The sequence below is a fragment of the Schistocerca serialis genome, chromosome 6 (genome assembly GCF_023864345.2).
Source record: "Schistocerca serialis cubense isolate TAMUIC-IGC-003099 chromosome 6, iqSchSeri2.2, whole genome shotgun sequence".
NCBI lineage: Eukaryota > Metazoa > Arthropoda > Insecta > Orthoptera > Acrididae > Schistocerca > Schistocerca serialis.
Genome location: NC_064643.1, coordinates 133,761,066 through 133,780,056, shown reverse-complemented (window position 1 = coordinate 133,780,056; position 18,991 = coordinate 133,761,066). Strand labels below are relative to the sequence as shown.

At 43.6% G+C, this 18,991-nt stretch overlaps 1 protein-coding gene across 2 annotated transcripts in view; it reads left to right on the top strand.

The window, feature by feature from the left end:
• Positions 1-18,991, top strand: part of LOC126484624 (venom dipeptidyl peptidase 4-like) — a 348,388-nt gene that overhangs the window by 237,462 nt on the left and 91,935 nt on the right. For both annotated transcript variants that reach the window (XM_050108208.1, XM_050108207.1), the window contains exon 14: positions 14,575-14,769. In XM_050108208.1, coding sequence (XP_049964165.1) covers positions 14,575-14,769 — 195 coding nt within the window. The remainder of the gene's footprint in view (positions 1-14,574; positions 14,770-18,991) is intronic.

Sequence of the window (18,991 nt, the reverse complement as noted above, 5' to 3'; positions counted from 1 at the left end):
CAATTGAGCCTTTCAGGTGCACGGGCTACCCACAAGGTGTTGACGCGGCTGTAGCGTGAGAGAGACGGGGTGTATCAACAACGCACAGCGTAGCACAAGCTGCCAAAGATGACCGATACTACCTCGTCTGATGACACATCAGCGCGAGCGGCGTCTGTGAGCGTGGGATTTCAAGTGGCCACAGTCACTTGCTCGTAGATTGCAAAGTCACAGAGTGCAGTCGCATGGTGTGGCTTCTTCGAGCCTAGTTTACCACTGCATTGAAAAGAAATGAACACATGAAAACGACCATTCGTTGACAATTCGCCGGTGTTCACTACTCTACATCTACATCCATACTCCGCAAGCCACCTGACGGTGTGTGGCGGAGGGTACCTTGAGTACCTCTATCGATTCTTCCTTCTATTCCAGTCTCGTATTGTTCGTGGAAACAAGGATTGTCGGTATGCCTCTGTGTGGGCTCTAATGTCTCTGATTTTATCCTCATGGTCTCTTCGCGAGATATACGTAGGAAGGAGCAACATACCGCTTGACTCCTCGGTGGAGTTATGTTCTCGAAACTTCAACAAAAGCCCGTACCCAGCTACCGAGCGTCTCTCCTGGTGAGTCTTCCACTGGAGTTTATCTGTCATCTCCGTAACGCTTTCGCGATTACTAAATGATCCTGTAACGAAGCGCGCTGCTCTCCGTTGGATCTTCTCTATCTCTTCTATCAACCCTATCTGGTACGGATCCCACACTGCCGAGCAGTATTCAAGCAGTGGGCGAACAACTGTAACCTACTTCCTTTGTTTTCGGATTGAATTTCCTTAGGATTCTTCCAATGAATCTCAGTCTGGGATCTGCTCTACCGATGATCAACTTTATATGATCATTCCGTTTTAAATCAGTCCTAATGCGTACTCCCAGATAATTTGTGGAATTAACTGCTTCCAGTTTCTGACCTGCTATATTGTAGCTAAATGATAAGGAATTTTTCTTCCTATGTATTCGCAGCACATTACACTTGTCTACATTGAGATTCAATTGCCATTCCCTGCACCATACGTCAATTCGCTGCAGATCCTCCGGCATTTCAGTACAATTTTCCATTGTTACAACCTCTCGATATACCACAGCATCATCCGCAAAAAGGCTCAGTAAACTTCCGATGTCATCCACAAGGTCATTTATGTATATTGTGAATAGCAACGGTCCTACGACACTCTCCTGCGGCACACCTGAAATCACTCTTACTTCGGAAGACTTCTCTCCATTGAGAATGACATGCTGCGTTCTGTTATCTAGGAACTTTTCAATACAATCACACAATAGGTCTGATAGTCCATATGGTCTTACTTTGTTCATGCTGATTCGTTTATTTGACAGTACTGATACCGTGCATAAATAATTTGTTCCTATTTGCTTGTATCTGTGAACAAGCATTTACCCTATAGGGACCTGTAAGAAAACACGAGACAATGAGCATAACCTATGCTACTGTTTTATGACGCTAATAATCTGCACATAATACAGAAGGAAGAGATGTGCGAGGAAACTAATGAGACTCATTTTTTTATCTGCCAAAATTTTTATATTTTCAAACAACAATACTTTCCTTTTCGAAGAAGTTCCCTTCGGCAGCTATTCATCGAATGTCGTTGTTCCCAGTCTTGGCAGCAGCGCTGAAAGGCTTCAAATGGTACGGCCTTTAATGTCATTCTTTCTAATGTTCTCCAGAGTCCCAATATGATGTCCCTTAAGACATTTTTCAATTTCGGGAAAAAAAGTCACAAGAGCTCTGATCAGGTGAACAGGGGGGCTCTGAACAACAAGAACGCCTATTGAGGTCAAAAATTCCTTGATGGAAGTAGCCGTGAGACATGCGTTCTCATGATACGGCATCCACTTGTCTGCTACGTCCAGCTTCACTCGATTCACCCTCTTCCTGAGCCTTTCAAGAACAGCTTCGTAAAACATTTGGTTGACAGTCTCTCCTGGAGGAACAAATTCTTTATGCACGTTATCAGTACTGTCAAAAAAGTAAATCAGCATTGTTTTGATCTTTAATTTGCTCATTCGAACTCTTTACAGTCGAGGAGATGTTCCAGTGTCCCGGACTTCACTTTGCTTTGTTGCCTCAGGATCGTGCTGAAAAATCCAGGATTCATCCCCAGCTATGATTACCCAACTGAACCATTCGTGATCATTGGCGATCCTCTCAAGAAGATTAACGGAAACGTTTCATCGCTTGTCCTTGTGCTCAGTTTGTGAGTTTTTTCGGCACCACTTGGCACAAACCTTTCACATGTTCAAAACTTCAGTCAAAACTTGCTGTAAGGTGAAAAAGTGTGTAAGTTTAGCAGGTCACCCCTCATCCTTGTTGTTAAACGTCAGACTGATCTCACAAGAGCACGCACATGTTCGACATTTTCCTCCGTTTTTTAATCTGAAAGCCTCTCTGAAAGAGGTTCATCTTCAACGTGTTCTTGGCCTTCCAAAACAGACTTTTGCCAGCGAAAATTTGTGCTGTTGATAACAAATTTTCCCCATAGGCCTATTTCAACTTTTCAAGTCACACTCGTGGGTTCCCCAAGTTTTACACAAAATTTGAGATCATAACGTCGCCCTAAATTCCGCTGTTCTAATTTTCGTATCACACAACAAAAACACAACTTTACCGATGGCGTTCTCAAAAAAAAAAAAAAAAAAGCGTGATGGCTATATGGAGCTGAAACTCGGATTGAGCCTACATCTACATACATACTCCGCAATCCACCATACGGCGCGTGGCGGAGGGTACCTCATACCACAACTAGCATCTTCTCTCCCTGTTCCACTCCCAAACAGAACGAGGGCAAAATGACTACCTATATGCCTCTGTACGAGCCCTAATCTCTCTTACCTTATCTTTGTGGTCTTTCCGCGAAATATAAGTTGGCGGCATCCCTCTGGAAGGGATGAACACACCAGTCTACACAAGTAGAACAACTCCCTTAGCTGAGTGGACAGGACGTCTGACTGTCATGCAATGGACCTGGGCTCGATTCCCAGCTGGGTTCGAGGTTTTCTCCGTTCTCCTCACCATCATTTCATCACCATCGTCACGCAAGTCGCCCAAGAGACTTGCAACTCGGCGGCCCAACTTCTCCAGGTGGGAACTCTCGGCCAAGAATGCCATACTATCATTTCACTCGTCACCGATTGAGCCTTGTGGCTGCTCAAACACCTGAAGGTAGGCAAACTCCAGCTTAAGATGTCGAAGGAGTTGCCTAACGGTCAGGCGCTAGAGCAACCTCATGACTTAATTTGTGTCAAAGTTACTGAGAAGTACATTTTTAACATGCTCAAGAAAGGTGTGTGAGTGACATCAAAAGTGTTGCCGGACTGAATGGTCTTAGGACACTACGCCCGTAATCACGCCACAGGAGGGCGTGAAAAAGAAGTGGCGAAAAAGCATAAAAACACTTTTCCACTTCGAAAAACGTTCAAATTTCGTCGAATTGCTCTGTACGGCCCATAGTGGTTCCATCCTCCATGTTGTTGTTGTTGCTGTGGTCTTCAGTCCTGATACTGGTTTTGAAGCAGCTCTCCATGCTACCCTACCCTGTGCAAGTTTCTTCATCTCCCTGTACCTACTGCAACCTACATCCTTCTGAATCTGCTTAGTGTATTCATCTCTTGGTCTCCCTCTACGATTTCTACCCTCCACGCTGCCCTCCAATGCCAAATTCCCTTGATGTCTCAGAACACGTCTTACCAACCGGTCCCTTCTTCTCGTCAAGCTGTGCCACAAACTCCTCTTCTCCTCAATTCTGTTCAATATCTCCTCATTAGTTATGTGACCTACCCATCTAATCTTCAGCATTCTTCTGTAGCACCACATTTCGAAAGCTTCTATTCTCTTCTTGTCCAAACTATTTATCGTCCATGTTTCACTTCCATACATGGCTACACTCCATACGAATACTTTCAGAAACGACTTCATGACACTTAAATCTATACTCGATGTTAACAAATTTCTCTTCTTCAGAAACGCTTTCTTTGCTATTGTCAGTCTACATTTTATATCCTCTGTACTTCGACCATCATCAGTTATTTTGCTCGCCAAATAGCAAAACTCCTTTACTACTTTAAGTGTCTCACTTCCTAATCTAATTCCCTCAGCATCACCCGACTTAATTCGACTACATTCCATTATCCTCGTTTTGTTTTTGTTGATGTTCATCTTATACCCTCCTTTCAGGACACTGTCCATTCCGTTCAACTGCTCTTCCAAGTCCTTTGATGTCTCTGACAGAATTACAATGTCATCGGCGAACCGCAAAGTTTTTATTTCTTCTCCATGGATTTTAATACCTACTCCGAATTTTTCTTTTGTTTCCTTTACTGCTTGCTCAATATACAGATTGAATAGCATCGGGGAGAGGCTACAACCCTGTCTCACTCCCTTCCCAACCACTGCTTCACTTTCATGTCCCTCGACTCTTATAACTGCCATCTGGTTCCTGTACAAATTGTAAATAGCCTTTCGCTCCCTGCATTTTACCCCTGCCACCTTCAGAATTTGAAAGAGAGTATTCCAGTTACCATTGTCAAAAGCTTTCTCTAAGTCTACAAATGCTAGAAACGTAGGTTTGCCTATCCTTAATCTTTCTTCTAAGATAAGTCGTAAGGTCAGTATTGCCTCGCGTGTTCCAATATTTCTACGGAATCCAAACTGATCTTCCCCGAGGTCGGCTTCTACCAGTTTTTCCAGTCGCCTGAAAAGAATTCGCGTTAGTATTTTGGAGCTGTGACTTATTAAACGGATAGTTCGGTAATTTTCACATCTGTCAACACCTGATTTCCTTGGGATTGGAATTATTATATTCTTCTTTTTGTCTGAGGGTATTTCGCCTGTCTCATACATCTTGCTCACCAGATGGTAGAGTTTTGTCAGGACTGGCTCTCCCAAGGCCGTCAGTAGTTGTAATGGAATGTTGTCTAGTCCCGGGGCCTTGTTTCGACTTAGGTTCAAAATGGTTCAAATGGCTCTGAGCACTATGGGACTTAACATCTGAGGTCATCAGTCCCCTAGAACTTAGAACTACTTAAACCTAACTAACCTAAGGACATCACACACATCCATGCCCGAGGCAGAATTCGAACTTGCGACCGTAGCAGTCGTGCGGTTCCGAACTGCAGCGCCTAAACCGCGTGGCCACCGCCGTCGGCTTTCGACTTAGGCCTTTCAGTGCTCTATCAAACTCTTCACGCAGTATCGTATCTCCCATTTCATCTTCATCTACATTCTCTTCTATTTCCATAATATTGTCTTCAAGTGCATCGCCCTTGTGTAGACCCTCTATATACTCCTTCCACCTTTCTGCTTTCACTTCTTTGGTTAGAACTGGGGTCCCATCTGAGCTCTTGATATTCATGCAAGTGGTTCTCTTTTCTCCAAACGTCTCTTTAATTTTCCTTTGGCAGTATCTATATTACCCCTAGCGAGATAAGCCTCTACATGCTTACATTTGTCCTCTAGCCGTCCCTGCTTAGTCATTTTGCACTTCCTGTCGATCTCATTTTTGAGACGTTTGTATTCCGTTTTGCCTGCTTCATTTACTGCATTTTTATATTTTCTCCTTTCATCAATTAAATTCAATATTTCTTCTGTTACCCAAGGAGTTCTACTAGCCCTCGTCTTTTTACCTACTTGATCCTCTGTTACCTTCACTAATTCATCCCTCAGAGCTACCCATTGTTCTTCTACTGTACTTCTTTCCCCCATTGCTGTCAATTGTTCCCTTATGCTCTCCCTGAAACTCTGTACAACGTCTGGTTTAGTCAGTTTATCCAGGTAACATCTCCTTAAATTCCCACCTTTTTGCAGTTTCTTCGGTTTTAATCTACAGTTCATAACCAATAGATTGTGGTCAGAGTCCACATCTGCCCCTGGAAATGTCTTACAATTTAGAACCTGGTTCCTAAATCTCTGTCTTACCATTAGATAATCTATCTGATACCTTTTAGTATCTCCGGGATTCTTCTATGTATACAATCTTCTTTTATGATTCTTGAACCAATTGTTAGCTATGATTAAGTTATTCTCTGTGCAAAATTCTACTATACGGCTTCCTATTTCATTTCTTACCCCTAATCCATATTCTCCTGCTACATTTCCTTCTCTCCCTTTTCCTACTACTGAATTCCAGTCACCCATGACTATTAAATTTTCGTCCCCCTTCACTACCTGAATAATTTCTTTTATCTCATCATACATTTCATCAATTTCTTCATCATCTGCAGAGCTAGTTGGCATATAAACTTGTACTACTGTAGTAGGCGTGGGCTTCGTGTCTATCTTGGCCACAATAATGCGTTCACTGTGCTGTTTGTAGTAGCTTACCCTCACTCCTATTTTTTATTCATTATTAAATCTACTCCTGCATTGCCCCTATTCGATTCTGTATTTATAATCCTGTATTCGGGTGCCCAAAAGTATTGTTCCTCCTGCCACCGAACTTCACTAATTCCCACTATATCTAACTTTAACCTATCCATGTCCCATTTTAAATTTTCTAACCTACCTGCTCGATTAAGCGATCTGACATTCCACGCTCCGTTCCGTAGAATGCCAGTTTTCTTTTTCCTGATAACGACGTCCTCTTGAGTAGTCCCCGCCCGGAGATCCGAATGGGGGACTATTTCACCTGCGGAATATTTTACCCAAGAGGACGCCATCATCATTTAACCATACAGTAAAGCTGCATGCCCTCGGGAAAAATTACGGCTGTAGTTTCCCCTTGCTTTCAGCCGTTCGCAGTACCAGCACAGCAAGGCCGTTTTGATTATTGTTACAGGGGCAGATCAGTCAATCATCCAGACTGTTGCCCCTGCAACTACTGAAAAGGCTGCTGCCCCTCTTCAGGAACCACACGTTTGTCTGGCCTCTGAACAGATACCCCTCCGTTGTGGTTGCACCTACGGTACGGCCATCTGTATCGCTGAGGCACGCAAGTCTCCCCACCAACGGCAAGGTCCATGTTTCATTAGGGGGGGGGGGGGGAGGAGACCTCCATAGCACAGCAAGAACTACTGTCACACAGTACTCTTAAAGGGGTGCAATCACGTTCAGACGAGTTGCAACTAAGCAGTGTTGATAGAGTAGGGTTGAAATGCCCAGGCAGCAATGGCCACATTTGTCAAGAACGTCGCACTGTTCCTCATCGCACTGCCAACTGTCATTTTCGACAGCGAAACAAAGTGCCGGTGGAACGGATGGTTTCACTGATGTGCTTTATGCGGCACCAGGAGACTTCTTTGTGTCGATTCTGAGCGACAGCGTGTCTGAAATGTTTCCCTCCGTCACTCATACGAAAACTGCGGGTTTTAAACGCCTGGTGTCACGGTTCTAACCTCCGTGACAGAGGCTTCAGAAAAATGGGGAGGCAGCAATGGCCACATTTGTCAAGAACGTCGCACTGTTCCTCATCGCACTGCCAACTGTCATTTTCGACAGCGAAACAAAGTGCCGGTGGAACGGATGGTTTCACTGATGTGCTTTATGCGGCACCAGGAGACTTCTTTGTGTCGATTCTGAGCGACAGCGTGTCTGAAATGTTTCCCTCCGTCACTCATACGAAAACTGCGGGTTTTAAACGTCTGGTGTCACGGTTCTAACCTCCGTGACAGAGGCTTCAGAAAAATGGATGAAATGTCGGAAGAGGTAGTGCAACGACGATCCCATCTTGTGACTCGTCCACGGTATGCGCTGGGCAGAATTGTGACGAAATTTGGTGCCAATGCAACGTCAATAGCCCATCTTACAGCTCACAGCTCACGCGATCTTCTGAGCTTTGTTTCTTTCTTTCTGTCTTTTTTTTTCATGTTTTCACCCGTTGCTGTTTGAAACATCACCGAGCTGGAGGGCGAAGCAGCTGAGAACCACGCTTTTGCATCATTACAGAGGAAGGTTGTAGGCATAAACTGTGCAAGGCAATAACACGTTGGCCTACCTCTGACCCTTATGCCAGTAATTAGTCGGCTTGGCGCTGGTTGATATAGTTGTTGGATTTGTATTTCGGTATAGTGCGAAATTCTGTCCAACTCTGTCTGGATCGTTAAAATCCCGAGCCCGTTCAAGGACCCTGCCCGTAATGCTCCAAACGTTCCCAATTGTGGAGAGATCGGGTGAACTTGCTGGACAAGGTAGGGTTTGGCAAGTACGAAGACAATCAATAGAAACTCTTGCTGTGTGCAAGCTGGTGTTATCTTGCTGAAATGCAAGCCCAGGATAACTTGGCATGAATGGCAACAAAACGGGAGATGGAATATCGTCGACATACGAGGGCCGTTTGAAAAGTCCGTGCAAATTCCGAGAGATGGCACCACCGGCGCATATCGAGGTCATTTTTAGTTAGTAGCATCTTTGTAAAGAACGCACACCAATTAGGAGCCATATTGGTCTATTTCTATGTGTCCGGCATTCGTGTGATTCAAGGAAGTCGAGTGATTGTCAAAAAATGGACGAAAAAGAATTTGTTGTGGTGATTTAACATTACTTTATGAAAGGCAAAATGCCACAGGAGACTAAAGAGAAACTTGATAAAAAATTACGGTGACTTTGCACCTTTGACTAGAACAGTTTATAAGTGGTTTCAAAATTTTCGGAGTGGTCATATGGGCACAAGTGATGCTGAACGTTCTGGACGCCCTGTGGAGGTTACGACTCCAGAAATCATTGATAAAATCCATGATATGGTGATGGATGGCAGAAGAGTTAAGGTGCGTGAGATTGCTAGTGCTGTAGGCATTTCGAATGAACTGGTACATAATATTTTGCATAAACATTTGGACATGAACAAGCTATCCGCAAGATGGGTTCCGCGATTGCTCACGCTTGACCAAAGACGGAATCGTGTGAAGTGTTGCAAGGATGGTTTGCTGTTCAGGAAGCATCCGCAAGACTAACCATCGTTTCGTTCAAATGTGTGTGAAATCTTATGGGACTTAACTGCTAAGTTCATCAGTCACTAAGCTTATACGCTACTTAACCTAATTTATCCTAAGGACAAACACACACACACCCATGCCCGAGGGAGGACTCGAACCTCCGTTGGGACCAGCCGCACAGTCCATTACTGCAGCGCCTTAGACCGCTCGGCTAATCACGCGCGGACGTCGTTTCGTCACTGTTGATAAAACAGGGATACATTACTATACTGCTGAGACAAAAGAACAGTCTAAGCAATGGGTTACCAAGGGAGAATCTGCACCAAAAAGGCGAAGACCATTCTTTCAGCCAGAAAGGTTATGGCGACTGTCTTTTGGGATTCATTAGGGATAATCCTCCTCGACTATCTGGGAAAGGGTAAAACTATTACATAGGTGCATATTATTCATCGTTATTGGACCGTTTCAAAACCGAGCTGCAAGAAAAACGCCGGCGATTGGACCGCAAAAAGTCCTTTTCCATCACGACAATGCACCAGCACACACCTCAGAAGTTGTGGTCTCAAAATTAATGGAAATAGGATTCCAACTGGTTTCACATCCTCCCTATTCTCCAGACTTGGGTCCCTCGGACTACTATTTGTTCCTCAATTTGAAGAAATGGCTGGCGGGACAAGGATTTTATTCAAACGAGTAGGTGATTGCAGCACCTAATAGCTGTTTTGCACACTTGGACAATTCCTCTTATTCACAAGGGATCAACAAATTAGATCATAACGAGATTTTCACTCTGCAGCGGAGTGTGCGCTGATATTAAACTTCCTGGCAGATTAAAACTGTGTGCCGGACCGAGACTCAAACTCGGGACCTTTGCCTTTCGCGGGCAAGTGCTCTACCAACTGAGCTACCCAAGCACGACTCACGCCCCGTCCCCACAGCTTTAGTTTCAAATTAGAACAGAGTTGGGCGAAGTGTATAAGTCTAAGAGCAGACTATGTCGAAAAATAAAAATGGTTTACCCCAAACACATAAGTAGTTTTTATTTTTGCACGTACTGCTGTGCAGTAAGGCTGTCGCGGATGAAAACCAAAGGGGTCCTGCTATGAAAAAATAATGGCACCCGAGACTACCGTTGTTGGCGGGCTGCATGGTGAGCGACAGTCAGGTTGGTATCCCAAGGCTGCCCAGAGCGCCTCCAGACTCATCACTGGAGACAGATCAACTCCAGTCAATGAGATTTCAGGCAGAATGTGCCAAACACCACTGCAGACGGGCTTGTCGGTGTACAGAGGTGAACGGGAGTCAACGCCAGGGGCGCCGTGAGCTCAGCCCCTTTCTGTGAGACGCCTATAAATGGTCCTTTTGGTCACTGAAGGACCAGTTGCTCGTCGGATCGATGATAATGAAGTATCTGTGGCTCTGACTCCCTCTCTGTCGCCCCTGATCGCTTCTATCTTGACGCTGTATGTAGCCGTGGTTCACCCATTCCTACCAACATCGTCGAATACTGACATCGCTCCCGTTCAAGTGTCGAGCGATTCGCCGACTACTCTGACCAGCTTCTTGGAGCCCAGCTGCACGTCCTCCGTCAAATACTGAAACCTGCGTATATCTTTCAGGCACCTGTCTACGAGGCATACTGTCAAACTGACTGCACTGAATGGAATTTGCAAAGACTTTATACCCAGGTATCGACATGTCCCCTGTTTATTATCCGTGCCAGCTGACCTGCAGTGCAACACGTTCATCCATCGGTCACATAGAGTGCGCAGTTTTGCAGTTTTCATCGATACCTGTGTGATTATCAATTTGTGACCAGTTTGCGTAGCTCCTTCGTGAGGAATCTATTCGCGAGTGGCTACGAAAGCGCCCATCCAGCTCATTCGTGGTGGCTGCAAAGGACGTCAAGGCGTAATCAGTTAGGCTGCACATTCGCCTGATTTGGCGCCGCTGTTTTCTTTTCTCTGAGACAAGCTCGTCCGCAGCTCGTGGTCGTGCGGTAGCGTTCTCGCTTCCCACGCCCGGGTTCCCGGGTTCGATTCCCGGCGGGGTCAGGGATTTTCTCTGCCTCGTGATGACTGGGTGTTGTTGATGTCCTTAGGTTAGTTAGGTTTAAGTAGTTCTAAGTTCTAGGGGACTGATGACCATAGATGTTAAGTCCCATAGTGCTCAGAGCCATTTTTTTGAGATAAGCTCGAAGATGAACTTCCGACGACCCAAAGGGATTTAAATCATCGCATTGTTACAGAATGTTCAATGATACCGAAGGAATATCTTCAATTTGTCCAGGAGTCTTTTTTTTTTAATGCATGGTGTCTGTTTCTTAGAAAGAACAGATAGCACGCAGATCTCGCAGCTGTGAAACACTAAATGTAATTTGAAGGGGGATGAGTGCTATCAGCTGCAGCGGGACATTAAACGGGATCAGTGACGACTAACGAAAATGTGTACCGGATCAGGATTCGAAGCCGGGATCTCGTGCTTACTAGACAAGTGCGGCAACCACTGCGCTATCCGGGACACAGCGTTGTCGCAACTGCACGGTCTACTGAAACTTCCCCTTTGAAAATTAAGAATGACAGTGCCGGAAAAACTCTTACGTTATTTGATTTTCAAACAGCTGAGCAAAACTGAACGTACTCAGGCATTTCTCTCTTTACTTATTCTGATCATCACTAAACTGACACACAATATTTTTAGCGAAACGCAATCTGACTTTCAATAATCCCTACAAAAGAATGGCCCTGACTAACAATAACCTATACCTTTCATGAATCACTTACCTCACAAAAATCTTTGTTACTCGAACTACTGCAATACAGCGAGCGCCAATACTGCCAGCTAAATGAAAGATTCTAACTACAAAAATAACTGTAGGTATTTTCTGGCCGTTGTTTCGTTATAGGCTAGCAGAATATATTTTTGCGTGTGGTTTCGTGAAACCCAGGTCTTACGGAAGTATACACCCTTGCACACTATCTTGTGTTGTGGAGAAGAACATACGTTAACTTATACCCTTTTACATAAATGTCTTACCGAGCGAGGTGGCGCAGTGGTTAGCACACTGGACTCGCATTCGGGAGGACGACGGTTCAATCCCGTCTCCAGCCATCCTGATTTAGGTTTTCCGTGATTTCCCTAAATCGTTTCAGGCAAATGCCGGGATGGTTCCTTTGAAAGGGCACGGCCGGTTTCCTTCCCAATCCTTCCCTAACCCGAGCTTGCGCTCCGTCTCTAATGACCTCGTTGTCGACGGGACGTTAAACACTAACCACCACCACCATAAATGTCTTCCAAGACTTAAAATTGTTTAAGACAAGTTGTATTTGAATAACATTCTGAAGGGCGTTGTTTTACGAGGTTTTAATATCCAGTTATATTATTTTTTCAGGTTTAGCGCAAGCTTAAATATTCCGTTCTTATACATAACAATGTGATCGACATTGTGTTCACATTATTACATTAATATCGTTGTTACCACTATTCAAGCCGCGATTCTTCGGGAAAGTATCTTCCATCATACTACATTCTTTCATAGCTGCATGAAGCTTACAAACATTTTTGCAAGGATGTGAGTAACAAACCGGTTAGTAAGACAGTTTATGAGTCTTACTTCCACAAACTGAATCTTGCTATAAAAGCACCAAAAAAGGACACTTGTCACACTTGGAGCAGGTTTGAAAATGAACATCTCTAATGCAAAGGGGGAAGATAAAGAGAAACTGAGGAAGAGTTAAAGCATCATCACGATCTTTTTAATGTTGCATAATGTCCAAAATCTAACGACAAGAATATATCCGTAATGTACAATATAAACACCAAAGTGACACTAACTTTCGACATGCAGAATGTTTGCCCACTTCAGAAATTGACTCTTCCATCACATTTTACAAATGGCTTCTGTGGACATATAAGCTTACTGTACATGACTGCAGTGATTCTCAGGCATACTGTTACATGTCGAGAAACGACGTCCGAGGCAGAAGAACAAATCAAGCTGCATTCTGTGTTGCTGAACATCTACTTCGCCATCGTTCTCATGCGAAACATGTCATTTTGTATTCGAATACCATTGGTGGACAGAATAAGAACAGCCGTACGGCTGCTATGTGCTGAAAAATGCTTGGAAAGATTGATCACAAATTCAGTTTGGCAGGACATACTCACGTAGTGTCCGACACCGACCTCTCCTTAATAGAAAAAAAAGAAAAAGAAGAGCAACGCTCCTATGGGCATGCGGTGAGCACAGCGTTCTCCCGATCATACGTCAGTTTACGAGCCCAGAGCCACTACTTCTCAGTCAAGTAGCTCGTCAGTTTGCCTCACAAGAGCCGAGTGCATCCCCTTGCCAACAACTCTCAGCAGATAGGATGGTCACCCATCCAAGTGCTAGCCAAGTACAATAGCGCTTAACTTCGGTAATTTTATGGGAACAGGTGTTACGACTGCGGCAAGGCCGTTGGCGAAATTAAATTAAGGGTATTGTAATACAACGCAATGAATACAAGAAAAATGAATTTCAGAACATTTCGTGAACATTTGTGATTAAATGTTACAGTGTATAATGCACTAAAATATCAGTACAATTTCTGTTATTAATCAGTTAATCAACTGGTCACACAGACAACACAACAACACTTCGTCATGCTGTTACTATGTCACAAATTTGAGTTCTCTAAATATGGTAGGATTCTGAAGCAGAGAACAGTCAGCAAGAAGCGTTCTGTATGGTGGGGGCCCCTAATAATCAGTACCTGGGCGTCCGCGGCAAACTTACCGTCCTGTTACTATAGTTCGTCTATTGGGGTTTGATAACATACTAATTTATGAAGGTCACCTATTAATAATAAGATCGGTGCATATGCGACGATATCGTCGCTATTGGCCATCGAATTTGGCGCCTCCACGCATGCGCACTTCCTGCCTAAGACTGGCATAAATAGTGGGCTCTAATCATGCCTTAGCAGTGTGTTCGTCGCACCCGAAGATGTCGGCCAGTTGCGCTGATGAAATATTGTGGAGTTTTCACTATGACATCCGACGTCTCGCCCGAGAACCATGTATACAGTAACTAAGACTGTTTTTAACAAAAAAAAGAATTTTTATCTTTATTGATGGGAGTGAAATAAAGGGGACGCCAGATTTCTGAATAAGTCCCCGATCGTTTCGGGGATGAGGTCAGCATGAAACGGGATTAACAACTCAGTTCTAAAATTTAAAGTACACCAATAATTAGCAGATGATTTTTGTATTGCACTCGTACAGGGGGGGGGGGGGGGGGAATTGTTTGGGGAAGGACCAAACAGCGAGGTCATCGGTCTCATCGGATTAGGAAAGGATGGAAAAGAAAGTCGGCCGTGTCCTTTCAAAGGAACCATCCCGGCATTTGCCTGGAGAGATTTTGGGAAATCACGGAAAACATAAATCAGGATGGCCGGACGCGTGATTGAACCGTCGTCCCCCCGAGTGCGAGTCCAGTGTGCTAACCACTGCGCCACCTCGCTCGGTGTACTCGTACGTTTTCCCAGCTAACAGCAGAATTCAGCACAAAATTTAACTTGCTCAATAACTCACAACTGGAAAAGTTTTTCCACTGTAACTGACACGCCAAACGAAATGTTTTGATCATTACAATGCCACATCCTCTGTCTCGTGCAGGAACGCCTACCCGGGTGCCCAACGTATAGGCGACTACTTCACCACGGACATCTCCAGTTACTTCAGCACCAACCGGCGATACGTCGTCATCTACATCGACGGGCGCGGGTCTGGCTGCAAGGGCGACAGGACGCTCTTCTCCGTCTACCGGAGGCTGGGCACTGTCGAAGTGGAGGACCAGATCAGCGTCACCAAGTAAGGCCGCTGTAGTCTACTGTTTACCTACTCGTATTGTACAGCTTTTTAGTGTTTATTTCTTCTCACAATTACAAAGACGGAAAAAAATTAACAGCAAGAGGGAGTTGTGCGACGTAAACGAAAGTTGGTAGGCGTGTTTCAACATCTGAAAGATGACGTTATAACTATATGTTTACTTTTGTGTATTAACGTATAGCTATAATCAGCGGGCCCGGGTTCGATTCCAGGCTGGGTCGGATTTTATCCGCTCAGGGATTGGGTATTGTGCTGTCTTCATCATAATTTTATCCCCATCCGGAGCGCAGGTCGCCCAATGTGGCGTCGAATGTAATAAGACCTTCACCATGGCGGCCGGACCTGCCTCGTAAGGGGTCTCCCGGCCAATGACGCCAAGCGCTCATTTCCATATATATATATTGAATTACTGGTCAGGACTTTTACGCCGACTGTGTGTGGCTGTTTGTTGTTGAATCGTCTGATCAGTCGGAAGTTGCTTTGCAGAGAGGGTAAATGACTACTGAAAATATAATTGTTTTCTGGATAGCTCAACATGAATTTTCTAAGGCACCGAAGTTTATCATGCATTTACCAGTAGTATAAGGTGCAGAGAAAATACTTCGCCGTTTGCAACTTCCGTCCGATTTCGACGAAACAATTCGTGACTGTGAACCATCAAACTTTGCAGAAACATAAAAGAAAATTAAATACGTATGGTCATGAAGAAGTGAGACATAAGTTCTATACTAAATAATTTGTCCATACACAAGCTCCATTTAAATCTGAATTTATGGCAGCCAATAGATAACGAACTTCATCCTTCGACATTTCCAGATACAAGTCGCACAATACAGCTTCTCACGTAAATCTACTGCTATGCAGTATGGAACTTCCACGTTACACTAAAATAATATTTTTTAAACAATAATAATACGGAGGGAAGATATGCGTGTCCGACACAAATTACAAGAGACAGAAGAGTGAGTAGCTGTTCATCGAGAATATTTCGTACATCAAAAGAATGTGTAAAAAATGTTCTTTTGTCCGCCTTTCGTGCAGCGGCTTTCAAAGTCAATAGCTCACAGCATCTCTGACGGCGCTTCCACAATAAACACGTCACGTCACACGACGTTAGTTTTTTACGTTCTCGCAACGTTATTTGCTAACTATAGCTGTTGCCGAGCGACTGGTCGCTTAGTGAATGATTTAAAATGGTAGGGCAATCACATAATGATAACATTGCTTTCCATGGGAATCTTGGAAATCAATCAGATTACCAAGATTCACATGTCGCCGTTGACATTATGGGATTGAGTACTTTACGGATTTACATGGATTGAATATAGTGTTTCTGTCATTTGACTATTAGGATTACACAAATATGGTGATCTCTTATTCTGAGACAAAAGACAATTCTTAAGGTAACGATACACAGAAAAAATTTAAAAAACACTAAGACAGTAAATCTACAAAGTTTACAATGGAGATTATACATTATGCTCATTATATTCCATTTTACAGAGTTCATAAGGACCATCAATGTGGCCTCAAGTTATTGTCCAGAGCTTATAGGCTCTTTGCTTCTGAAAGAAAACACATAAACATTCATCCTTTTATACACATATTCTTCTCACACATGGAATTTCTTACACGTGTCCATCTTCCATTGATCACTAGTTGTCATGATTTTTATGCTTTCATTATTTGTGTATTTATAGGGTAAGTAAAAATTCATTATTCTCCAGATGAAGCTTATCCCTTGAGAAACTGGATTGCTACTTAGCATTCTCAAAGAAGAAAACTTTTCATCAGCTCTGGTGAGTGAGTCTCGTTCGCACATTAGGTACAAACGTTACACGTAACAAAAAATATAAATACCTAATAGTCTAAGAACTAAGCTTAAATCTAATTTTAGGACTTGGGATTCATAGGAATCTGACTTTTTCACTATTCGCGTGAGGTTTGACTGTTCGCATTTCATTCAGGGGATTACATTTTTTTATGTTGTGAACCCATATAAGAGTCTTATTTTGGGAGCGGCTTTCAAGGAAAAGTCCGTTTCGTTCAACTAGAGCGGGAGTGCTGTGCTGGTAGACCACTTTAAATTTAACGCGTTTGTTGCATCGATGGACGTTGGCACGGGCTGATTGTTAGTGCTGAACCGCAACTCGAGGCGCTCACTAGCCACCACGCGGTAGTTCAGCCTTCCTGCGCACGGTTCAGTGAAGTTGCGTCGATGGTGCTGTGATATTTTGTGGTTTGCTGAGCTGGTGCGGAGGGATAAGACTTACACTTGGTTTTCGATGCACTGCACTTAATCACATCACCGCCTTCGGTTACACAACCGGAGCATCACTGTCCGTCGGCATATCTGCACGTGTAACACTTTCATCGTGAACGAAATTGTCACTCATTTATAACATCGACGTATTGCTTCATGTCTGTGGCAGACTTCCACAGCATTTTAAGCCTCCACTTATACACTGCTATGTGCACAAAAAATTTTTACAGTTTATGATCAAATAGTTTGTCTCACTTTGAAGCTTGCTAATTGAGAGCTTCTATTATCATGTCCATTTCGATTTCTGTTGCTTTGTTGGTAACCACCTTAGCATTTCGCTTTACATTATTCATTATCTTTCTCTAAGGCTAATTACGCTTTCGATTCACAGTCGCAATACATTAGTTTCTCCAATTTGCTAGCAATTATATATATTTTTGGATTCATTTGAATCGTTCTTTCTGTCCATTAGATTCATTTAAGTTATCACTGTCATTTCCACAAAAAATTCCTTTTTACTAGATGCGAGGATCAATCAGTCACACTTGATCGCCCTCTTACATGAGAACAAAACACCATTCAAGAAAATATTTAAATTCCTTATCGCGATCGCAGTTCGGGTCTCGGATTGACTTTAAAAGAAAAAGTAAAGATATTTCAAAACTAGCTTTTTCCGGTTTCGTACAAGCGTTTCCTTTTGAAAATCGTTTGCCAAACCAGCCTCCCACGTCAACCACATTTCTCAATCTGTGTCGTCAAGTCTACGGGAAGGGTTTAGGCGGGTTAGGATATTTACACAAATTCAGAAGAAAGACATAGATATAATAGTACAGGGTGATTCAAAAAGAATACCACAACTTTAAAAATGTGTATTTAATGAAAGAAACATAATATAACCTTCTGTTATACATCATTACAAAGAGTATTTAAAAAGGTTTTTTTTCACTCAAAAACAAGTTCAGAGATGTTCAATATGGCCCCCTCCAGACACACGAGCAATATCAACCCGATACTCCAACTCGTTCCACACTCTCTGTAGCATATCAGGCGTAACAGTTTGGATAGCTGCTGTTATTTCTCGTTTCAAATCATCAATGGTGGCTGGGAGAGGTGGCCGAAACACCATATCCTTAACATACCCCCATAAGAAAAAATCGCAGGGGGTAAGATCAGGGCTTCTTGGAGGCCAGTGATGAAGTGCTCTGTCACGGGCTGCCTGGCGGCCGATCCATCGCCTCGGGTAGTTGACGTTCAGGTAGTTACGGACAGATAAGTGCCAATGTGGTGGTGCTCCATCCTGCTGAAATTGTGGAATTTGCAGCTCTCTGTTAGCTCTGCGAGTCGATTTTCCTGGGCTGCGAACAAATGCTTGCTGGATGCGTGCTACATTTTCATCACTCGTTCTCGGCCGTCTAGAACTTTTCCCTTTGCACAAACACCCATTCTCTGTAAACTGTTTATACCAACGTTTAATACACCACCTATCAGGAGGTTTAACACCATACTTCGTTCGAAATGCACGCTCAACAACTGTCGTCGATTCACTTCTCCCGTACTCAATAACACAAAAAGCTTTCTGTTGAGCGGTCGCCATCTTAGCATCAACTGACGCTGACGCCTAGTCAACAGCGCCTCAAGCGAACAAATGTACAACTAAATGAAACTTTATAGCTCCCTTAATTCGCCGACAGATAGTGCTTAGCTCTGTCTTTTGTCGTTGCAGAGTTTTAAATTCCTAAAGTTGTGGTATTCTTTTTGAATCACCCTGTATGTAGAAGAAGAAATACAGAAAACAATTCCTTGTTCCTTATGACTTAGCAATTAATTTTTCTTTCCGTCGTACGTCTGCATAAGCGCTGTAATTAAGAACTACCTGCTTTGTTTTACTTACGATTTCATTTTCATCTTATTCTCGCTTTGACGCCTGCTTGCGTTGCGCTG